The sequence below is a fragment of the Zerene cesonia genome, chromosome Z (genome assembly GCF_012273895.1).
Source record: "Zerene cesonia ecotype Mississippi chromosome Z, Zerene_cesonia_1.1, whole genome shotgun sequence".
In the NCBI taxonomy this organism is placed as follows: Eukaryota; Metazoa; Arthropoda; class Insecta; order Lepidoptera; family Pieridae; genus Zerene; species Zerene cesonia.
The window spans coordinates 6,843,294-6,869,209 of NC_052122.1; the positions used below are offsets into that span (position 1 = coordinate 6,843,294).

Genomic DNA, 25,916 nt, shown 5'->3' on the forward strand with positions numbered 1-25,916 from the left:
CAAACCACATCTTACCATCATGTCATCCATCCATCACAAAAAAAACACAAAGTATGACTTTTGAGTTTTAGCTAGCTTATTAAATATCTACGATTGTTATTCTAGAATTCAATGGAGGTTTTAATATCTATAAACTTGCTAAGAAAAGAAAAAAATAACCGTTAACGTCAGTCATGTCAGAAATCAAAACACAGTTGTTTACAAATACCTGTACAATAAATAATATATGTTAGTAATATCACAAGATACGATACAAAATGGTATTCAACTATTTAGCTTTTGACAAATGGGCTCGATTCTTAAGAATAATAATGAAGAATGGGGGTCCTATTGGAGCTGTACTGAAACTATGGCGACACGATACACTTAAAGTACGTATTGTAATAAATGGACAATAATCATAACGTTTCATATGAAATATACCCCTTTGCTTGACTCCGGACACAAAATATTATAAAATCGCTCATTTGCGACTTGAAAGAAATACGCAATGACTATTGCATTTGATTAATATCATTCTTCAGAAACATCACGTTGAATAGAAAAAAAATCTTCAATAGCTTTTAAACGCTATTATAACTTCGATAGATCAAAAATTGATTTATCTTGAAAACTACTATAAGCTTAAACTTTGGCGCGGTAGACAGTAATATCGTTAAAATAATAATCTACTTAGTACACATAGAGGATCGTCCTCTTGTATGCACTGTAGTGTTCACTCTTCGACCTTCATACCTCGTAAGTTTACTACTTCTATTCAGCTTCGTTAAATGTCTGCTCCATACGACACGTTGGTAACGTGTAATACAGGTACCTACGTTATAATGAGATATCTAGTGGTATTTCGACTTCAGGGCCATCTTAGTTTGGTATTAATTATTTAAATTTATATAGTCGACTAAATAAAACAACCACATACCGACTGTTTAATCACAGATGATTTACATCTACTCTTATTTTTTAAGCTACTGCTTAAGCACTCAGTGTATACCGATTTTAATGAAATTCATAGCTGCAGTTTAAAAAATTACTTACCTATAAGCAGAATATAAAGAAAACCAACCTAAAAGTACCCAGCTATATCAGTATTATCTAATTGCCTGCTTTCAGTTATGAGTTAATAAGCCTTTACTGTTTTAATGAGTAATCACGCCGTTTTATAACATAAGGTAAAAAAAAATAACTAGAATTCCGAATCCCGTTTATAAAGTTGGCTAAAGACATGTACGAGAAAAATGCATTATTCAAAAAGCACACGAACGGAAGAGCACTTGACCGGTTTTATTAATTTTAATGTATTTATAGGAAGGCAAGCTGATGGGGACAGATGCTTTTGGAAATAAATATTTCGAGAATACTTATTACATGATAAGCAGAAGTCGCTGGGTGGAATATAATCCCATAGTCAAGTGGCACTATGATCCTAGTCAGGTTGTATAACTTAGGTATTATAATACAACCAATCTAATGGAGAACTAACTACCTACTTACAAGATTAGATAATACGTTAATCGTATTAACGAGAAAATCACATGGTATGTTGTTTACCTAAGAACTAGGGGGAAGCGATAAAAGTACAAATCTAATTTATTATTTACTGGAGTATTTCGCCTTTCATTTAAGTTTTTTAGTTTGCCTAGTTCTTTTTCATATTAAGGTAAGGCTAATCTGTGTAAAAAGTCTTGGTGAGCTGAATTTTTTCATACCTTGACTACAGCTTTATTTCTACTGTTCAGAGCGCTAGGTACAAAAGAAAAATATCTCCAAATTGAAATAACTTGTGCTGTTTAGATATACAGAATACAGGACTAATGAACTAAATAAACATTTAATTGAATGAAATACATCGTACGTAGTAACATAGTCGAGATTATGGAAAACAGCGTTATTGCGTTGTTATACCTACCTAGGTATATGCAACAATCATTTGTATCATTGTTGCATATTTATGATTGTTGCATATTTGAATTTAGTAACATATTGGAAGGATATACCTACTGTTATCAGTATAATAGGGATCAATCAAAAGATAGACTTGATTATCGTAATCTAGATATTACTAGCCGTACTTGGTCAGGTGGATTAAGGTCTGAACCCTCATAGGAGGCCCGAGTTCCTGCAGTTGGAATATAATATATGGGCTCATGATAATTACTAGAACAAGCAGGTAGGTACTCCTTGGTTACACATATAAAAATATAATCAATTTCAATTTTGTATGTGGTAGTCGAGCACGATTCGGCATGAATCGGGCCAGCTCGCACCGGGGAAGTACCACACCCCCACACAAGACCGGCGTGAAATAGCATACTGCTGTGTTTCGTTCGGTGAGTGGGGGAGCCGGAGGCCCATATCCTTTTCCTTATCCTTTCCAGTCCTTTCCTTTATTCCTCTCGTCAATCATTTCCTAATCCTTTTCCAATTTGAAATCGGCCATCCATTTGAAGAGGCATAAGGTCTGCAATAGGCCTTACACTCTCCAAATGTTCATGAGCGGTGGTAGCGCTCCATCAGCTCCATTGCCGACTAATACATAAAAAAATCTAAGTCGTGCAAATTATCAAATTGTTTCAAAATTCTTCTTTATTTAACACACACACGCACACACACACACATAAATAAAAAGAAAGCAAAAAAGTTAAATTAAATAATAACAATACGACAATATAATATCAGATTATAATATTGATTACATTACAATATTATCTAATTTACCCTAAGAAGTTAATTATCTAAAACATAAAATAATATAGGTGACTGCAGAATGGTATGGGTGGTTGCACTATAAAACAGATCGGTTGCCTACTGAAGACTGTGCTAAGTACTGCTTGATGAGTTGCCCATGGACCCGGTGCTGGCTGATGCCTCACGAGGAGAATCTGACGGCCACCGAAAAGGCATATTATCCATATAGTACTACGAGAGCGCATATCTACGTTTGGGACGGTAGGAACATATTTTTTTATATTATATTTTCGATAGATATTATAGATAAGATATTTTCGATAGATTTATTACCGAGTCTAGTAATGGAACTTAATAATTAATTAACTTAATCGAAAAACAAAAGATTCAAATTTAGCATGCTAAACTAGTATTCGAGAATAATGTGGCTCTATTTATAATTTGAATTTTGGCCTGCCTTTACTGTTCTGTGTCTGTACATATCGAATTTTATTGATGTTTCTAGAAGCGTGTATTCACCGATGATCGCACAATGGCTGGGCCCACAACCCTGTTAGACATGCGGGACCACAATCACACGATCCTTCACCCCCTCTTACCATCTCATGAGCGAGCACGTTATACGAATACCACTCGACCAATTTCCGAGTTGCTTTTGATTATTGGGCCCGCGAATTCTGACGTAACATCTGACGTAAATAAATTTGGATCTAGTTTTACAACGAATCAAAAAACAAAAATCGGGTTTCATTCTTACTAATCATACTAATATTATAAAGCTGAATAGTTCGTTTGGTTGAACGCGTAAATCTCAGGAACTACTGGTCCAATTTGAAAAATTATTTCAGATAGCCAATTTATTGAGGAAGGCTATATATGTACCACGGGTGAAGCCGGGGCGTAAGTATAATAAATACGAAAGTGTGTGAGTTGCTTATTTGGCTTTGTTGCATTTGTCTCATGTCAGAACGGAAAGATTTTATGATATGATTTTAGTGTCTGGAGATAGTTTGACGCAAGGGTGACATAGGCTACTTTTTATTACATTTCGATTTTAAATGAGTAAAAAGAAATCATTGAGTATTAGGCAATCTCTCCTTTACTAGGTACTTACTTACAGACATCTGCATCGTAATAACATAATTTACATGTAATTTTTGTTTGATTGGAGGCAGGGAAGTTATTGATATATAAATTTGAGACTTGAAATAGTTTTATCGCTCCTTTATCCTAGACAATTTCACTGACAGAATGGAGCTTTACAGTATCTTAAAGTCTAAATTACCTGTCGGTTGAATGATTTTATGTGTTTAAGGGTAGGGGGCCATATTATCACACTGATATTATAAACGTGAAAGTTTGTTGTTGTGGATGTTCGTCTGTCAATCACGCTGAAACTACTGAACGGATTTTGATGAAATTTGATATACAGACAAGGTATGAGTTTGGGTGATAGGGTACTTTTTATCCCGATCAAATGCTCCCTCGGGAAAAAAAGCAGGAATCTTGATATCCGGGCGAAGCATGGACGCGCGTCTAGTACTTAATTTATATATTTGTGAAGAGATAAGTAGTTCGACACTCATAAGTGACGACTACGGCATTCTAAATAATAAGGTTCAAAATACTCAAGAGCTTTATAAATGTAGCGATTTGATCTGAGAAAGGGTACAAGTTAAAAACTTACATAAAATGTAAATATTAATTAGTACATACTAAATAGCTTACTGATAATTCTATTAAAGAAATAATAATGTTATGTAATTAATATGCATATAATATAAAACTTACATATACCATAAATCTAACATGAAAATAAATTAATAATGCTACATACTCAGAAGTCTTATTCAATCGCCCGTGCATAACTATCCTTAATAAAGTTTGGTAGAGATATCGAAGTTGTAACTCCTACCGCGACCACTAGATGGCGTTAGTAGTGAGAATATGCGAAACAAAATGGTAATCTTTAATTTTACGATAAACACCTATGTATGTTTTGTTATTCGTAGATGTTTTATTTTCAGGTTGTACAGCTGGAAAACGCGGTTGCCGTACTATATCTCCATAATATCAGTTGTTTGGCATGAATAATGCGGTGTCATTGTAAATGTGTTTGGTTAAAATAAATTTATAGCGAAATCTACATTATGTTTTGTTTTAATTGTGCACTAAAACAATAATAATAATAAAAAAGTGTTGTTTCAAAATTAACAATATTGCTAATTTTTTGTGTTAATCAGAGAGAGCCTACATAAAGTTTTTAATTAAGATATTTTGAATTTAACAGACCATGTTCGAAACCTTAACTGATTACCCTTACGGACTTATATTTTATTTGCATAATTGTTAAAAATATAACTTCGAATCAAAAAAATTCCCCATTCCCTTACGTAGGTATACCTAAGCATTTAAATAAACTTACACGTCTCGATCGATATATTACAAAAAAGCATTCAACATATCACTTGTCGAAAACATTTTCAGAGAGCCACTCGAGCGCAATTCGTTGCAATATTGCAAATGAAAAAAGTCGCGACAAAAAATTCAATAGCAAGTTTCATAAAAAAGAAAAATTCTTTTTTTCGTTCGCGTGCCCGCCGCGGTGTCGGGGGCGGGGCTGGGCGGAGCTCGCCCTACCTTCCCACTGAGCTGCGGACTCCGGATTCCGCGACAGTCGCCCGTCGGATGCGACGCGTAGCGCACGAGTATGCACCGCGTGTGAGTGCCGCAGTGTAGTGGGGCAGAGGCCCATACGTTCGAAAATAGAAAACGGAAAAATTGACCCCCAGATGGGAGTTTACGAAGAGAGGGGAGCGATGCACTGGGTACGTATTTCGTTATTATTTACATTTACACGTAAAATCATTGGCGAAAAATTAATAACTGTAAGAGTTGCATGGTTTATAACTTTTCATGAAAGCAAAGTTGAATGGAACACAGTTTAACGTCGGTTCTGCTTTCGTTTAGAAAATATAATTCGTGCGATAAGCTGATTTGTAATACTAAATGTATTGTAAAATAATAATATTCATTATTAAGTTTCACAACCAAGTTTTAATCGAATGAATACGATGTATAAATATAATAATAAATGAATGAATGGTAATGAAGATGACAGTATAATGTAAATGTTTATGAATTATTTTTTACATATTGATTTATACATAATTTGTTATAGTTTGGATAAGTTGTTAAGGTTCGAAATTGTAAAATTTTGAAACATAGGAATAACTATAAATAAATTCTTTCTTAATTTTATCAAGCCAATATTGTATATTTGAACTATGAATATTAAAGAGATTATTTGCCAACGAAAACGCGCGAGCTTTATTTTCAGTAATGAGTAGGTAATGACAATGTTTACTCACAATCACCATTAGGTATTTTATATAAATATTCCTTATAGATATAGGTAATTAATACAACACATGTTATTATATTAGCACAGTTTATTTACTGTTAGTGTTCACGTTTGTCTATTTGTAATATTTTCATGAAGAAATTGTTGAATTAAATGTTGACACATTTTAATAAATGAGGATACCTAATTAATTTTTTTTATAGTATAATGCGGTTCATCTTTTATTGTTCGTATGTTTTATCGAGTTGTATATTGATATTGGTATGGGTTGTTGTTTGAAAATTAGGTAGGAATAAAATAAGTTTTATATTACATAGATGTATGTGCGAAACCAACGCAGTAAAGACGACACGAAATATTGGATTTTTTTCAATTAGGTATTTAAATTCTCAGGCGGTTTATTAAGTGATTTAATTCAAGAAAAACGTAACTAATAAGCGGCAAATACACTTAAGAATTCTATAAATTTCGGGACCCGGCGAAGCGACATTTGAAATGTATGTTTTGATTAATAGTCGTGAAATCCCATTAAAGCAAGTGGACTCAATAAAGTTTATATCAATATCAGGAGTAGGTATAATAAATTTTGGAAACCTTTGACACAAGAATTCAATTTAGCCCTTACTTTTTTATCGCTGTTAGGTAGATATCACTCTCCGACGGCGCTGCTAGCTGCGGTATTTACCTGACACCATTTTAAGAACTTAAATAAAGATTTATAGTTGTAGTATTATATATAATGTTAATAACTTGTAGCCGATATGCGATTAATTAATTCAATTTATATTTAACAATTCTACCTATCTCACAGTTCATTATCATTTATTAAAATGTTACGTAACAACGTTTGAGTTTCAGCTTTAATTAAATGCATTCAATGCAAGATATTTAAAAGATTCAATTAATTTTATAACAGTGCATTGTGTAGTAATATTTAAAGACGCGTTCTCGTTGTTTATCTTATTTCTAGAATTTACTAATGTACACGTGAATATAAATAACGTTTCTACGCATTTGATGTAATTATAGAGAGGATTGTAGTATTATCACAATTAGACGGGGATAAATTTTATTCTTGTTAAAATAGTTTAATTAGGTATTTAGTTATATGTGTTACTACCTATATATTTATAGGAAGTATGTATAATAGGTATACGGTTCGATGAGGTGTTAAAGGATATTTTTTAAAGAATGTGTTTTTTTTATGATCGATCATAATGCATGTGTCAATGTTTTTAAAGTTCGGCAGGTTTTTCATTTAAACGTGTTCTGTAGGATAATTCAAGCGTTCATATATTCTTTTCTTTGTTGACATTATTTTTTTATTCAATTTAAATATCATAGTTTCCATTAGATGCAGATAACTAAAGGCCAAAACTCCGTTGTTTCTTTTATTATCTTACAAACTTTTTAAATTATGCAACTCCATAGGTAGGTAGTATAATGAAATAAAGCCTTATCAAAGTATAAATAATAAAGTAATATATTTATGTTCCTTCTATCATTTACATAAACAATTGTTATTTTTCCCGGGTTTAATTGAGTTATATTTAATGAAATGATTAATTAATTTCTTAAATTAAATAAATAAATGTGGGTCGTTTTTAATAGCCATACATATGTCACATATTTTTATGCATATGATAATTTTTAGCATTCTTGGTATGTTACAAAAAAAGTTCTTACACACATTACAAAAATGTTTCATTGTTAATATTTTAGCGACTACAAGGTTACATAAGACCGATTAACATTTAATTATATATGTATCACTTTTATATCTTGCAAAATATAATCTTCGGCCATTACCTGTAACAAATGTGACAATTCTAATTCGTACGTGTGCAATTTAATGCTTATTATAGTTTGAAGATACTCCTCCGTACACTAGAATAGAAAGACACAAATGAAACGCTGAAAACAGTATCTTAATATCCAATTACCCTTAAGTTACCTATAAAATAAAAATAGGATAGACTGAATATGCACGGCCCTTGCAGAAGAAAATGAAATTTCCATTCCTCAAACACTCTGTTATATAAATAAACGATAAAGAAGGTATTTCGTACGTATGAATGGGATATAACTCAGCGATAATATTAATATTGTTAAGGTATTCAAATGTAAGAGCGGTCCACCGCTAAGGATGCCGCTCATTGATATCTGTGTTGATTCTCTGTATTTGATAGAGTGCAAGTCTGCAAAGGAAAACCGCTTCCCATTAAGGCGTTCCCATTGAAATTCAGTATTCAAACAGCATTGGCTTGTAGCTCTGAGAAAATATAATATGGTGAAAGTATGTCTGCGGAGGACGCAATTAACTTTATCCTTTCAATGCATCCGACGTTCTCGAAAAAACATTTCGATAGTAAATTAATTACAAATTATAGGTTTACATTTGTATATTGGTTACAATATTACCGAAAATAAAATTAAAGCGTTATAAATTAAATTGGAATTAACATTGAGATGAACGAATGTAAACCGAAGCAAAACCACAAAGTGAAACAATATTTTAATACTTTTTAAACGCTCTCTCATCTGATTTTATTTAGCAACACAACTTTAATTATTATCGTGTTCGATAGCAAATGTTCTAGGAAATATCAAGAGGTTATTTCTGGACTTTGTTTAACAAGTAAGCGGATACTACGCAGATTTCATTTACTTTTCATTGAAGCTTAAACCCTTTAACGTTCGTTCGTTATGAAATTCTTGTGATATTATGGTACTATAAATTTCTATGACGTAACGCGTATTTAGTGAAATACCTGTGAGTAAAGTCGTATCTACATTAATTTACGGGCACTTTATGTTCTACCCATTCGTGGGAAAGGATTGTATTTGAAGTTTTGCTTTTAAATTTACCTTTACTAAAAATGATGTTCTTTTATATTTACGCGAATTTAAAATAGCGTTACTTTACAAAACTCCGATAGTCATTTAATATCAATCGATGAGTACTATTCAATTGACCGAGGTAAGTTATACTCGTGAATATAAACGAGAATAAACCTTTTATTCTCGGCTGTACTATTTTTAAAAATAATTCCGCCAATTTTACAATAATCCGTTAGTAGTAAACAATTTTTGTTTACTATTCCGGCTCAGAAATATGATGTCGTAGGAAAGATAGTAGGTTTTTAATTACTTTAACCTACATAGTAAATAAAATGTTTGTGTTTTAGACTTTTGTGAAATGCTTGAAATTCTAAATATTAGTTTTCTATTTACCTTATAAATTATTAATTCGTATGAGATTTCATGAACAGTTTGTAAGTAAGACATGTTTTCTGTCAATATAAAAGTATAGTTTCTACTGTAGGCCGACGGAGGTCGCTAAATACGCACGCTAGCTTTTTGATGAATAAACTTTAAAATATTTTAACTAATAAAAACGATATTATGTACTACAAGAATATTTGCTTGTAAAATTATCTTTTAAACATCCCAAAGTAAAATTTAAAAGGACTTGCTTATGCACAGCGTGTACTTATTCAAATATTGCGGTTACAAACCACAAACTGTTGGAATGCAACTGGTATTGTTCCTATCCAACGCTTCCCGGTTATTTATTAATACTTTATATTAATTATATTTCTGGGATTTGCCCAACTCCACTATGCATATTTCCTCTTTGATATTACACAGTACGGAATATAAATATGACCATTGTTAATAAAGTGGTTGAGTGTTATGTTCTAATTGCATATATATAATTTTATAAGATAAATCGTATCGATTATTTAAGTCATCGATTGCGGTTTGCGGTAATTGTACACAATTGACAAATATGAAAATAAGAGTATGTTTCCAGCAACAGAGTGAGCGGTATCTAACTTCGGCATATGACACGGGCGCCGCGTTGTCACCTGTAGCGCCGGCCGCGTCCCCAGGCTCGCCGCGCGACTGCACCTCGTGCCACAAGCGGGAGCCCCCGGACGAGCCCCCGCCCCCGCCCGCCGAAGACGCCTGTGCTGGCTGCGGCTCCCGCATCACGGATCGATACTACCTCCTCGCGCTGGAGCGCCGCTGGCACACGCCGTGCCTTAGATGCTGCGAGTGCAAAATGCCACTCGACTCGGAACAACGTTGTTATGCTAGGGACAGCAATATATTCTGCAAGAACGACTATTTCAGGTGAGTCGCTCTAACAGGCCCTGGGTTGTTGAATAGATTCATCTATGATTGCTAAACGTGATGATTTTCATACTGTATTTCATGATTAAGACGTCTTTCAACAGAAGTTACAAGTATATGCTCACACGTAAATCTTTGTAACAATAGCACCGCTAAAGCGTTGCATTCTTTACAAGCAATTTTCAATCGACTTTAAGAAACGAGGGGATTCTCGATTCGACTGTATATTTTTTTATTTCTTTCTCAGAACTTTCGACTGACTCAACCGATTCTGATGAATCTTTTATTATTTTAAAGCTGGTGCCTTCCGTGTTGTTTAAAGTTGGGTTAATTCTGACTATTTAAAGACCGTTAAGTTTTTTTTAAATAATTGTTTACTACAATTCCTCATTAAATTACACCAATTACAATAAATATTTCGCCAAACAACACAACTGAGTAAATTCAATCAATAAAGGGTATTGATACCACCAACGGCTTGTAAATTCTGTTACTTATATTCCACAATTGACAATATTTCATCTAATATAAGACCATGAAAAAAGGAAAACATTTTATTATTTTGCTAATATGATCACAGAAATAATAGTGATAACGTCATACCTACGGTAGAATAAATAGTAGGTACCTATGCTATTTTTCCCTGATATAGAAAAAAGTTCAGTTTTTTGCGTTATATTAACAGTAACGTCAGTAAATATTTTTTTTTTTCCAGCATTTTATCTTAATTTTAATTAATAAAGGTAAACATTATTCTTGAGAGAGATTATTTTTAAACTAAATAAGATGAATGAAATCCATAACATTTTGAATTGAGGATATAAGTATAATCTGTTGTGTGGTGTAGTTTTGATTAGAATAAAAAAGTGGTTTAAAATTTTGTCAATTATTTAAGAAATAACTTAATAATTGCATTCTTTGTCACGTTATTTCTTCGCGATGAACCCCTAAACTACTCAACCAATTTTAATCAAATTTGCACACCATGTGCGGTATGATCCTACTTAAAAGATACGATAGTTTAAATTATTTCACCTTTAATAACTACCTAGGCGGAGCTGCAGAGTGCAGCTAGTATTATATAAACATGATATTGTTATGTTAGTTTCGTCCACAGTACATTATATTTACAATCAATCGATATAACAATTAGTTCATACACAATGCATATACATGCATTAATTGTCTTCACACTGTATGGAGCGCTTATTAAATTCGAAACTTGCATCTGTTGGTAATGTTCTAACGATGGTTGTTTGTTGAATATCGGATTTATAGAGCATTAATCGCGCTTCAATGCTATGTAGAATTGAAACCAACCTCCTTTGATGCATTAGTGATGACGTAAGCAAGCTGTTTGGATTATCACAAAATGATAAGTAATCATCGTAGCTTTTAGCGAAGGCAGCTTTTATAATTATTTCTAAGAACTTAACATATATAAAGTTCTCAATGTTGATAACGCGAAAAGCGAGTAACGTTGTCGATTATAATTAAAAGGTATCTTCAATTAAGCAGATTCATGAACATAAAATTTACAAATTGCAATTTCGTGCTATTAAGATATTTAAAACAATGTGTTGTATACATTAACGTTTAATTTTATATTTTCAAATACTGAAATTAAATAAAATAATTATATTTGGATTAATATATTGTATCACATTTCTTTATAAATCCCTATTAAATACTAAACAAATTCAAACTATTGCCAAATACCGTTGAAACGTCTTTGTAGCTTAGTGTATATGTAATCCTAGTTGGTGGCCGACAAAGCAGTTGTCTTGCATTACACAGAGAAGTACGGACATTGAGATAGTCAAGCAACGTTTAACATAGCGTTGGTATTAACAATGTAAAACGTTTCATGCATCGTCTGTACAGAATATTATTGCTGTGAAAGCAATATCTCGAACGTAACCGAGCTGCATATACACTATATACTCTTGGTTCTAATCTGTAGGCATAGGATGAGAATGCATGCAAAATGGCGACATTAATACAGAAGCGTTGCTCTTAAAAACCTATAAAAGTATCATTTATTCAGTGTGAGTCTGATAAAAGCGATTAATGTTACGATGTTAAAACATTCGGGATTATTTTCCGTAAATTAACATCTTCTCAATCCACCAATAAAACCTTTTAAAGCACGTTTTCACGGAAACGTATTATGATTGTTTGTGGAATATTCTCCGTTCTTTATGTACAGTAATTAATTTTAGTAATTTAATATTTCACACTGTTACCGACAAGAACACGCATTATTTTTAACAGCATAATTATTGAGATAAAGAGCAAACTCCGCTTTAAGTATTTTTGCATACATTTTTTATTTTAGGTCCGCAAATGTTTATTGTATAAAACAAAAAATTGCAACTTTAATTATTATTAATACGCAGTCGTTTTGTAATGGTTGGAAAATGCATTTATTGCTTTAACTATTCTAGAATGCAGTGTGAAATATTTTAATGTATTTTTATTGAAATTTTACGTTTCAAATGATTTCGTTTTGTTTGTAAGTTTCTGTTAGTTATTTGGGATTTATCTTAATTTCGTGTCTGTGCTTTTCGCCGAGTTTAAATTGACAACTAAGATTTTCTTACATTGTTACTCATAATATTTTAGTTTTACATAGATTTTTATTTGAAATTCTATAATCAGATTCTTTTTTTTTTTAATCATTTATTTAGAGGGCTTTTAAACTATTAAACTAAATCAGATTCTTATGATAGATAATGGAACCACCTCGGCAGCCATTAGCCAGTAGCTGTACCCTAACGAACTAAAATATATTTTTTAATAATGAAAATAATCTATACAGACGAAAACCTCCTCATGGGTACTTTCGCATATTATTTATATGAATATAAATTGTATGAATCCGTCTGCGATATACGTTTATTGCCGCCGGTTGGTTGTTGGAATAAATGACACGTAGAAAAAAGGCATATTCGTTGCTTTATTCGTTGGATTGTATATATTCAGCATTTAGCAAATTTAAATAACCATATTGGGAGACGAGTTATTTCGTCGCGATTTTTTGTTATTTCGCACGGAATTTATTGAAAACTGAATATCGTATCTCAGTACAACGACACAGCACTGGAAATGAAATTGCGTTGTTGACATCTAGTAATAAAAAATAGGTTTGCTCTGTCGTGAAAACATTTAAAAATTAATTGTGTCTATTGTTTAATTGTATGACGACAAGCTTTTGTTTAAACGTATGGATAAGAGCAGACTGGCAACATTATAATCTACGAATCTCGTACGGTTTTTGGTACGTGTCTGAAGCGTCATATTCATGCGTACACAGCTAGATTTCGGCGCCGCAGAGCTCATGACGTGGGCCGTCACCCATCTGGGCTGCTATCTGATGTACGTTTTACAGCCCACCCTGGTCACAAGTCACTTCGTATTATCGCTGTGCTTGTATCAGTCACGCTCGAATCTCTATGGCACATCTGTGCAGGACGGATGCGTGGGGAATAGATGATTGGAGAAAAAATGTGATTTTACATTGTAATTATAATATTTACAAAGATTTTACTCAATAAAATAATTTGTTCGAAAGTAGTTCTATAGTTGTAAAATATAATATGGATATAAGTTTGTATAAATAGAGTTACAGCTGACTACGTCCAGCTGCGAAGGCATTCGATTTTTATGTTATTGGGTGATAAACGATAAGTTAAATTTATGCTGGTAATGACGAAATAATTAATACCTAATAATATACACGATTTTAATATATTCTATTTATTTTTTTACATAGAGGCTGATATTGAACCATTTGAATATTAAGTGCATAATAACTATATCCACAACCCTCATAAAGTCGGTAACCAACTAAAACTGAAAATAAGTAAGTTAATAATAGTTACAAAGTAACAGTTTGATTAAAATTCTAAGCCGTGCAGAGCAAAAAGCAAAGTTCTCATATCTTTCGGTTAACTTCTTTTATGTGTCTCGTAGGGACATGTTAAACTTCAATACAGCCTATAATGAGGTGAGAAACTGATTCAATCTGATCGGTATCTATATACAAACTCATCAAAAACATGCACATCTAGTCCATGTTTTAACACGCAGAGCAACTTGTGTGAAATAGTTTTTCTTCACCAATTATTATAATCTGTATGAGGGTGCAACTGTAAATAGAAGTACTTTTTTATATAAGCATTTTCAACGGTTTTCATTCTAAGTGAAGCGCTTTATTGCATTCAACGCATAACCCTAATCGATTTTCAATTGATATTAAATAAATCATTATTAAATTGTACCTTGTGACATTATAATAATACGTTCTGTTTATAATATAGGAGGTAAAATGAAGTCATAGAATAATATAACAAATATTATTCATAATTTGATTTTAATTCTATGGTTCAATCCATTAAACATACCTATATTGAATATCGATTTAGATTATAATTAATATAATTAACATTAATTATGTTAAAATATCGGTCTCTAAATATATGCTTTTAATAACAGTGTATCGTATATACGATTTATCATACGAGTATAAAACGCAAAAATATATTCGCTATTTAAAATTGTTTCAAATATATATAATTGTATAAATTGTATTAAATACTAATACTAAAATAAAAAGGGATAAAAAACAGAGCTGATTCAATTTTTTGCTTCATATTTCTTTCATGTCACTTTGTAAATCAATATCTACAGATATACAAAATGTGCATTGATTCATTAATTAATTGTGACACGAGGCGCATGTCTCGATAGATCGGCTTTGACGCTTTGGTGACTAAAGAGCTAAATGTAAAATATAATTGCCTATAATGTTATGCTTTATGCTTTGTTGCATTGCTATAGCAATGAGATTTCTTATTGATTTTAGTACCACCATTGCAGTCGCTTCCTGCTGCCGTCTTTCCCTATGTATGTATAGATTTTGAAAATAATCCAACGGATTTTGATACGGTTTTTTTTAATAGATAGAGTGGCATAAGGGGACTGATTTTACGTTTGTATCATGCATAATATAGTAGATGAAAAGGATTATTTAAGAGATTTCTAATGTGATATCGTAATTAACACATTTTTGTACATTCTACGAGATATAGTTTTTAAGAAAATTAAGGGCTTATTTAAGAAGCGATTTTCAGCAATACAACTAATTATTTATTTCATTAAGTACCTCAAATACATTGTGCATTTAATGTTGATCAATATGACAATATACAGTATATACTATGTAGTTTAAATAAATATTTTCGATCAGATATAGCAAGCGGACATAGCGGTGCGGCGCTCCCGGCGGTACCGGTATATATTATAAATGCGAAAGTGTGTTTTTTTTTTGTCTTTCATTCACACTGCAACGGAGTGATTTTATGATTTTATGAGGAGATAGTTCTCCTAGGCTAGGAGAATAGAGAGTTATATAGGCTACTTTTTATCTCCCTAAAAAATGTCATTCTTTTGGGAATTTCCTTTAAATACGAACAGACGCAGGCGGAGTGTAAGTTTTGTATAAATCATGAATGGTCTAACGAAAAATTCAATCAAACATTCGACTTTTATCTCAAAATCTATTCTCAGATAAAATTTTCAGCTCCTACGGCGGTTGAAATACATGAGACAAACGCATCTCGTAAATATCAGTTATGCGGACATAAATCAAATCTGGCCATGGCAACGAGATACTTGTTAAATTGCTCATAAAAGTCTTCAACGGCAACGCTATGCGTATATTAAAGTCGCTTTATGGCACCGGTGGACTGATGCAACGCCCCGTTTGATTGGTCCGCGGAGCATCACGGTTGCGCCGGCGTCGTCTACGAATCGAACACGCTCCTATCAAAACCAAATCATTCATTTCACAAGTATTCTGTGACAGGTGTTTTAAATATCGAATATCATTTGATCAATATCAATTTGGTAACTGTTTTCTTTTGTTTAGGGTACGGTTTAATTTAACAATAGTTTTTGCCCGCGGCTTCGCTCGTGTGAGCTATGGAATTTTGTATTTCGTGGGTTTTCAAAGAAGAGGCAGTATAGTACTTACGACTGTCGAGGCGTATATCTCGTTAATTATATATTTAAACAAATAACTTATTTGAAATCTCTATTTCATTTTAAAGGCCTATCCAATGATATTCCATTTAATTATATTTTTGCGAATTTATTTTGTTCATCCCCTGGTATGATGTACCTATGGGCAGCTGCCCGTAAGAAAATCTTTTTTTTTATGTTGTTATCTATAAAATTTTCGATATTATATCAAAATAGAATAAAATGTCCTTATTGATGCATAAACAGATAAACAGAAAAAAGTAACTAACCGAAGTTTTGGGGTTTACTAAACTTGCATATTGCATAGTTGCTGTTTTTTTTATAAATGTATTGATTAAAATTTTCTGTAATTTATGCGGTTTTTTTATTAATCTATAAATACATAGGTTTTAATATTTAACACATTTAATGTGTAAATATTTTAGAACTATTATTCCATTATATTGATTTAGGTAGTCGAGTTTTATGTAAGGACCGTTGCAGACATAGGTACTTTTATTTCTTGATTTTTATTGGTTTTGAAGATTCAATGATCTAACACACATTCTTCTGCGTAGGTGTTTGAAGGCCGCAGTAATTGCCGATTGTTTTTGTCAAAATACAAAATAAAAAACCGAGCAAATTTCTTTATATTTTTAGGAAAACATTATGATTTCATTTATAAATTGGGATTCTTATAAATTAGTAGCATTCTCTCAAAACATTCTAAGGTCGACGAATGAATTACAAAATACAAGCAGTAGAATTAAATACAAAAATGTAAAACTCAATGTTTCCCTGCATTCTCTTTATAGGAAAACGTAAATAACCCTATAAATCTTATTCATTTTGCAAGACTCATTTCAAGTGTTATAAGTAATTGTTTATTTTTACAACATTTCAATTCATTTACAGTGTAGGTTCCACTTCGTAATCGGCATAATATATCCTACTAATATTATAAATGTGAAAGTTTGTAAGGATGTGTGTGTGTTTGTTGCTCTTTCACTCAAAAACTGCTGAACCGATTGTAATGAAATTTGGTACGTAGACAGCTGGACAACTGGAATAACATATAGGCAACTTTTTATACTGATATTCCTACGGGATACGGACTTACGCGGGTGAAACCGCGGGGCTCAGCTAGTACTTAATATTAATACTGTTTAATTTTACTTGTATTTAATAATCATGGGCTGTTTTTCGCGATAATACTTACGTACCATTTTATTAAACCTGGTTTGGGATAGATAATAAAAATTTAGCCTACTAGCCGCTAGTACGAGATTTGCCCGAGTTAACCAGAAATATAAATAAAAGAAAAAAATATAATAGCCTATGAAACTCACAGATAACGCAGTGTTCTATTGGTCAAATCGTTTTTAAAATCGCTTCAGTAGATCCAGAGATTACTCTGTTCGACGTTACAGGCTCTGTAATGTCGTAGTTGTCCTTAAGCACTACAGCACTACATAAAGCGTACACCGTCTTCACCCGCGTTTCGGCGCCTACCCGGGTGAGCGTCCGACTTAGTATGGCCCTTCCGGCTTCCTCCATTCTTGCGACAGCCCAAGCCCATCAGGCTAACATCGAGATATACCACAAAAAAAGACATCACGAACTCATAAATTATACCTCTATTGACACTTAGAGATAATGTAAATCACAAAAATCAGTTCAGCAGATCAAGAGACTACTCCCTAAAACCTTATTATATATGTAAATTAGTTTGTTACATTTAATCAACGCTTACCGCTATTATATTTTGGGACTGTATCTAAGTTTTTTGTTTGAGTTCCCAACACTGGGAATATTGTAAACAATCACTCAGCCCGCGTCAAGAGAAACTTTAATAGTTCCCATTGTATACCTACCTGTTTATGTATGCGAAATACCATATTTTTGAATAAGTTATAATTGTGTGGGTGTCACGCTCTTAAATATACAGAAGCCTTTGTTTTAAAGGTGAGAAATAGCGATCATCAGCCGCTTAAAAGTCTTACGCAGTATGCATAATTTAGATAAAATGTAATCTCAATGCTGTCCACTTATTTCTGTGAAAAAATCTATGACAATGGAGGATAAATTTTTTTCATGGAATCATTTTCTATTGTATACCGTAGTGGACGGAGTGAACTCTAACATTAGAGCGTTCTATAAAATATATCTCGCATAAATTATACCATACAGATACCCATTACGTTTAACCAAGAATCACGAATCAAACTTTATCGTAACGATTTTTAAGATATCTCTATAAAATCTTTCGTTTAATTATATATGTTTAAGGAAGGTAAGAAGTGCATTTCAATATCAAGATAAATGATATTCTTTTGAAGGTGTTATAAATACTATACAGAGGTAAATGTTCATAAAAGGTAACCATAGTGTGCTACTGGCATTTTTGTCATACGTAAAATTTAATCAAAATTATAAAATAACAATAAAGATTTTTTGTACCAATGATGTGAAAAGAAATATGATATATTGACCATGAGCTTTTTATTTTCATTTCAAGATGTCCATACATACGGTTGTATAAGATATGAGAATAAAACTCGGGAGTTGAATTTAATGTAGAAATACAGGAAATGCGTATAGTTTGAAGATAATATTAATATGTATAGGTAGAGCTTAATTACTCGTGTCGTATTTTATTACTCACTCCTGCGGCTTCGGCGCCTTATCACGATTATCTTTATCCATCCATTTATTTTATAAAAATTATTTTTGTGCTCACGAAACCTTATCATGCATATAAATTAACATGAGTGCGTAAATTTATATTTATGTGTGGATCGATTAATTTTATTTAAAAAATTCGATCTCAGCTGGCAATTGCACTTTTCGAGGACTCACATTATATTAATAAAACACAGAAACGCATTAGCCGAACACAATTCCTCAGTATGTCTGAGATCAGTCACTGTATCAGACCGTATCGTCAATAAAGTTGCGGCTGGTATTTTCTAATAGCCTTCTGCCTCGGCGCAAGAGTATAAAATTGCATGTTCTGTGTATTTTCGGTCGTGGAAATAATTTCATCGTAGAAAAAATGTATTCCCGTCGGAAGTTCGCGTGATGTCACGGCCCATGCGCTTGCGCATAGCTTGACGGATTAGTACGATCAAACTCTCGCCGATCACGCGAACTATTTTTTTTATATCTCAAAGTTTTGTCATGTTATGATCGTCGTCTGTGTTTTGTTCTTCGTGTGTCAGACATGCACCTCCATTAATATAAATAGTCACTTTTTACGCGATGAAATCCATTTTAAATGTATTTTCGCTACTAGATATACCTCAGATATATATACATATTTGTTATTTATCGTTAATTTGTATGATAAAACTTATCTGTATTATTTATACCTACTTAATTATTATAATAATGTGAGTCATTTATTTTTATAGTAGCGTTTAAAAATAAATTTACGTAGGTACGCTAATTACATATAAGTTCTTATAATAAATATAATGGGTGTTTACCGAATTAATATATTTTTTGAATATTCTATGGTGAACTTATTGAATAGAAATATATTTTTAAAATTTAAATATTACACATAATACAATTATACAATTATAATCATTTAATATAGATACACAGATAAATATTTAGGAGAAAGTTTTATAGGATTGCAATGGTCTCTAATTGGTACATAATGTTAATAAGAGTAAACTTCTCGTAATATGATATAAAAAGATATATATGTATTATTTAAAATTTATGGTATCCTATTTATATTTAAACTCTATGCATTATTATTTATTCATTTTATTCTGTAATGAATTTTTTGAAAGGTTATTTTTTCCTTCACAATTAGAATTTATATAATACTAGCTGCGCCCCGCGGTTTCACCCGCGTAAGTCCGTATCCCGTAGGAATATCGGGATAAAAAATAGATGTTGGCCGATTCTCAGACCTACCCAATATGCTTACCAAATTTCAGAGGAATCGGTCAAGCCGTTTCGGAGGAGTATGGCAACGAAAACTGTGACACGAGAATTTTATATATATAGATATAAGCTATATTAAAATATGAATAAAATCGACCGATGTTATACAGTTGCCGATGCAGAGTAAACTACTAAGGTTCTCAACTGAAAAAAGCATTTTATTCCTATTCAGTTTTCTTATTTTCAAAGATTCAATATATCATAAAAACACGCTTAAGAAACAGGTGATGCTAGCCGTTTAATCCATTGCTTAAGCAGTTATATCTAGTCTGCAATCGTTCCACTACAGGTTCATTCATAAGCATTGTGATTGCTATCGTATGTGAGCCAGTGCATTGTGTCCCTGTTTCTCACTGGGGCGATGACCAGACGCCGAAATATCCAACTGTGAACCAACTATCCACATTTTAATACTGTCAACGCTTTACGGTTTTCGTAATTATTCAAATAAAATAACACACTCTATATTCCGAAACACAGTAACAGTTTCTCACTCATAAAAATTCCGTTTAAATTTCCAGCGTTTACCATTTATAGTTATTAACAATGGCGATTCCGTTTCCCCTTCGATTTTGTGGAAGTTGGTAAATTTTTTTATATGTCATTATAAAAGAATAATCGTTTCGCTACATATAATGTAATTATGATACAGATAAGAGTACGTAAAGTTATTATGAATTAGCTGGCTATTTTATGCTTTATATAATTATTTGTAGTTACTCGTGTAGAACTCATGGGGATTTATAGATATTTTCAGAATAATACAGAAATTTGTTTTTATCAAGAGAAAGTAGGGTTAAAAACCTTTAATCTTTTTTTAATAACAGAATAGAATTGCGTCTCGGTCGTAGATTTTCGCGCACAGTTAATTAAGACCCTCCTCTTTGTCCAATTTTAATAAGATTAGCTAACCATTTGGAGATCCAGAATTGTTTTTGAGTAAGTTTGAACTGTAATACAATGTTCGAAATTTACGAAATCGAAGGTTGCGAGTAGGCAAATAAAAATTCATAAAAAAATCTTTACGACACCAAAACAGTGACCACAAATAAAAACTATCGTTTTGCTAGAAAATCATATAAATGTTGAGGACAGTTGCGATGTAAATAATGCATGATATGTAATTTAATTACCATTGTAATCGTGGCACGCAAGTGTGTTTAAGAAGTTCACGTCGTGAACCTGACAAGTGACAGGAATGGCCGAGATTAAATAGCGTAATTACTATCAAAGAATAAACATCGTATTAGAACTTTGAACCGTAGGTATATATACGAAATGTCGCACGAGTCTCAGTGTAAACAAAACAGTGTTGTCACGCGTCCGACAGACGGAGTTATCGATATCGCGTCCGGGTCAGCCGGGCCTAGTACTCCGATATGGGCCAGAGGTATACTATTATATATTTTAATATTCCCCCCACTTGCATGCGACGCTGCGGCGCCGGTGACATCATGCTGCACATTTGTAAATACTTCGCCAAGTTTTTACTAACAAACGCGACCTTCTTTTAATTAACTAGTTTTAACACCTGCCTCTAGCCTCGTGACGTATGATTAACTATTCAACCCGTGTGATGAGAATTTTCATACATTCGAATTATTTTATTGTACTCCGTATTATTATGTGCTATAACGTATCAATAAGTAAAACTGAGTAATTGTATAATTGGGTTGTAGTAATTAATAGTCGTAATTATGACTATTACTGCTATATTGGAAAACATTTATCCATTATAACTCGAAGCTTTGTATTTTTGTCTTTACTATAAAGAATACGTTCATATTCTATATTCAATCAGAAATTATTTTGATAACTAGTTAGCTAGGCGATAAGATCTAAATTAAGCGTCATAGACTGTAACGATCGAGGAACGTACGGAAGAAAGATAGAAATCCACAGATTTATGCATTTGGCCGTCACGAGTGATTAATAATACTTCTCAGGGTTAATTCCTCCATTCGCAATGCATTTGTTAAGAATGTTATCAAGTGACGGCGTTTACGGTGTATAATGAAAAGTCAATGGTGTGGCAATTTGATATTATTTGAATATAAGTAAAGTATTGTGTTGCGAATCGATTTTATTGTGGAGCAATAAGCAAGGGCACGGTCGTGTCATTGGCGTGTCCACTTAGTTGTGAAACCTTAAGATCCATTCGCTATCAACAAAGAAGTTCGCATTCGTGTTACTCACCTTGATTGATAAACTTTTGAACTCAATACATGTGTAATAGTGCGGCTCTGTATCACTATTCATTTTATCTGGTTTAAATCTAAATATTTATGTACATAGATATCTCTGTTAACGGTCGCAAGCTCGTCCCTTTACGGTTTACTACCAACAAAAATGTTTATTTCAATCTACGTGTAATATAATATCCACTTTCCTGTGTATTGCTAACGTTTTAACTGGACATGCGAGTATAGAAAGTAGGTACATCGATTGGAATCCATAGTAGCTAGGTCAAGATGTCGGAGATTTTTTTTTAACATTACGTGGCGATGCGTTTCCATAATCGTTTGTTCGCATTAACATCCCAGAAAATTTAAAATCGCAACACAATACTTGTTTACAAAAACATTTGACCTATTTATGTTTTGTCGGCGCAGATGGTCTTAGCGGAAACGGAATTTTTATTGTTATTGCAAGTCAAGCCCCTATGCGCTTGTAATAAGGGTCATTGGGAGCTTTGTGTGCACTCTAAGGATTTGTTGACAAATGAATGATGACAATTTTATTGTGTGGTTGCTTCTATTGTGTGAATGACGTCTCAATATTGTTGTCCCCTACGCTTGTGGTATCGGTTATTGTGTTTTTTTTTGTTGATATAGTCACTTCCTAAATGTTTGACATGCCTGTATAAAGTTCACGAGTAAAGTACGCTAGGAAAACAATAGTGCCAGCATTATTTCAAATTGTACTACCAACGTTGATGTTACATTTGATATCATTGATGTAGAGGTCTCTTCGGACACTAGATTTAATCACAAACTTGTTATCAAATTATAAAGCCACCATAAATGGTTGGCTCCATAATGCGATTTATCGGTTCGCTAAATTTGAATGAATCGCTCTTGTAAAATCATTGTGGTAAATTCACGCTGTTGGCATGTTGTTATTATTAATTTTAAAAACAGATTAATTGTTAACGTTTTTCATAGTATCACAAACGTTTTCTCTTATTTTTGGTATTGTGGTAGAAATTAGGTTGTAATATAAAATGAGTATCTTACAATATTATATCCATGTTGAATCAAACAATGCCTTGTTTTGCAGTCCTCGATGCTTTCGCATAAAATTAGTAGAATGTTTGGCTTTAATCCGGAATAATTGTAACCATTGTGTTACAAAGAATAGTTTTAAAAAATCAAGGCCCATTCAGATACTTACGTGTTTGTGTTAGTCAAATAAAAACATTGTTTTTGAGCATTGTTTAGTTTTTATATATTATGATTTGTCGAGTACTTGAGTGCACTTGATTGAAAGCCCTCCTCTTATCACTGCTTCTATTAACAACCAAACGAGCACATATGAAGTTTTATTAATTTATAATTCGAACCGTAAAGTTATTCACAGTACTTTTTTATTTAGGATGAATTTATAAAAATAAATCCGAATGATAGGCGTGTGTATTGTTTATTTGAAAGTTTTCATTTTTCAAACAATTATAACGTATTTAAAAATATGTAGAAACAATAAAAAAATACAACCGTGTATTATTCCCTCGATGTATTCACCGTTAGGTACAGTAACATTTGTCGTAAAATTATTAATTCAATCGTTTAAAAATGTTGGTAGCGCGCAGTATGAGCATAGACAAGAATGAACGGGTGCTGATCAGCGGGTGAGCTCGGTATTTATGAATAATAATTTTGACTATTAAACTCAGTGAGAGGAATTCCCATAGAGTATTTCCTATTTCGCGTGAGAACGAGTATCGCGGGGCGACAACTCCGCGGCCGACGGCGTCACGCTGGTCACAATTGCACAACCCCCAGGTACGGCCTTCATTGTGCACCCCGGGATACTGTCGACTGTTTATTTGCAAACACAGCGCGTGGACCCCCGCCGAGCGCGCTACCCTCAATGGCTCAATATCGCAATTTGTTACAAATTTCGGTAACACGATACGCGGGTGGCTCTACTGTATTTCTGGTTTCGTTACATTGTCAGTTCGGTGGGTGGGGCGGGAGTTGGTGCGATTTGTACGGCTTACAAATAGAAGACTGGTATCGGGTTTCGTTTCTTGTTGATTATTGAAATGAAACTTTGACTGTGCTGTATCTTATCAGTATTATGAAAGAATTGTGTGGATATACCTATTTCATGTAATTGTTACCTGTTTCTATAACTTTTTTATGATTCCGATAGGTACATACATTCTATACTCGTTGATAGTTCCATTAGCTACCTACTAAAATTGGAAATATAGAAGGCTTTCAATTTTATCAACATAAAACAACCATAAAATTGTTGAAACGGTAGGAAGCAAATGGAGAAGTAAAAAGTGCATTTAGATAAATTTAACAGACGTTGTAAAGTTGGATTGACAAATCTTCTCGGTTTCATCTACAAGGTATTTAATTCGTTTTGGTTTACAACACTATATTATTGTCAATATAACTGGAAAACCTTATAAATAAAGTAACTGCTATAAATACCAAAGCAGTGGGAATTGAATGAATCCTTTATTAATGTGTGACTTTCCGATGTTGCCTCCATGGCTTTTAAACTTTATACCGACCGCGACTTCGAACAATATCGTATAACATTACGATTTATAAGAATATAGCGTTCAAAGAAAAATAATAACAACTACAAATATGTTATAGTTCATTATAATAATAAAACTGGGTTACTTTTCTATTTGATTAGCACATTTATCGTTTTATATACGGTAAGCAATAAACGTATGTAAAATTATTAGATATTCTTACATATATTTGCATAAACTCAGAATAAGATATGAGTTGATATTTACATGTTAGCATTTTTTTTCTATAACAGGTTCAACACACATGACTTTTTTAATAATAATTAACGTTACCGCATGTAACATGCGGTTTAATTATCATTATTAGGTAAAATTCAAGTGTTTACATAATGCCTTTTCGTTGTTATTGCACTCGGTTGTTTGAGGAAATAACTTCTCATTGCTAGTTGACAGAGTAAGATAATTTTTGGACAAGATAAACCGGACATATCGTAGTAATGGCAAAGAGACGAACGTTCGATCATTTCGTGTGAAACAGAGATACCACTGATGGCGTTACATGCATAGATAACACGAAATTTTAATAACTATATTAGAGTCATTGATATAAATATCAGTTTAAACTGACAGGTTTTTGCAATTCACGATGGCCGTATTGTGATAATACCTAGCGTTTATATGAATGCCATTGTTTTCCGCATCACGTTTTCATTGCTCGCGAGAATTTCAAAAGCTCGGGACTAATCTCGAATGACAATTAGAATTCCCTGATACAATATCCATTTTCTTGTGCACCATTTTCCAGGCCATTTGCTGACAGAAAAACCCTGACACGTGCACGCAAAAACTACGCATTTCATCCACTATTAAGCAGACTGTCCAAGTGTGTAAACGGCTATACGTGGCTAATTTACAATGCAGTTTCATCGAATGAAAACGCGTGTCAAGTTATGTATGACGTTGATGCGTAATGCGCGTATTAATTTGTAAATTATATCAACATACTCACCGCACACGTAATTCCCG

General features: G+C 32.7%; 2 protein-coding genes across 4 annotated transcripts in view; both read left to right on the forward strand.

The window, feature by feature from the left end:
• Nucleotides 1-257: 257 nt before the first annotated feature.
• On the forward strand, nt 258-3,047 carry LOC119835781 (probable NADH dehydrogenase [ubiquinone] 1 alpha subcomplex subunit 12). The gene is made up of 3 exons (XM_038360769.1): nt 258-371; nt 1,306-1,431; nt 2,754-3,047. The coding sequence occupies exons 1-3, from the start codon at nt 258-260 to the stop codon at nt 3,045-3,047; spliced, it is 534 nt and encodes a 177-aa protein (XP_038216697.1).
• A 2,291-nt stretch (nt 3,048-5,338) lies between these two features.
• LOC119835928 (protein apterous-like) overlaps nt 5,339-25,916 on the forward strand; it is a 46,905-nt gene continuing 26,327 nt past the window's right edge. For 2 of the 3 annotated variants that reach the window (XM_038361066.1, XM_038361068.1), the window contains exons 1-2: nt 5,340-5,513; nt 9,867-10,189. In XM_038361066.1, coding sequence (XP_038216994.1) covers nt 5,478-5,513; nt 9,867-10,189 — 359 coding nt within the window. In that variant the 5' untranslated portion in view covers nt 5,340-5,477. Of the gene's footprint in view, nt 5,514-9,866; nt 10,190-25,916 lie in introns of all 3 variants that reach the window. The other variant, XM_038361067.1, reaches the window with a different exon arrangement.

Excerpts from the sequence above, each read along its gene's own strand:
- LOC119835781 (XM_038360769.1), top strand. The coding sequence starts at position 258 with ATGGTATTCAACTATTTAGCTTTTGACAAATGGGCTCGATTCTTAAGA. Across the intron at positions 372-1,305 it reads GGCGACACGATACACTTAAA|GAAGGCAAGCTGATGGGGAC; the intron begins GTACGTATTGTA and ends ATGTATTTATAG. Across the intron at positions 1,432-2,753 it reads GGCACTATGATCCTAGTCAG|GTGACTGCAGAATGGTATGG; the intron begins GTTGTATAACTT and ends AAAATAATATAG.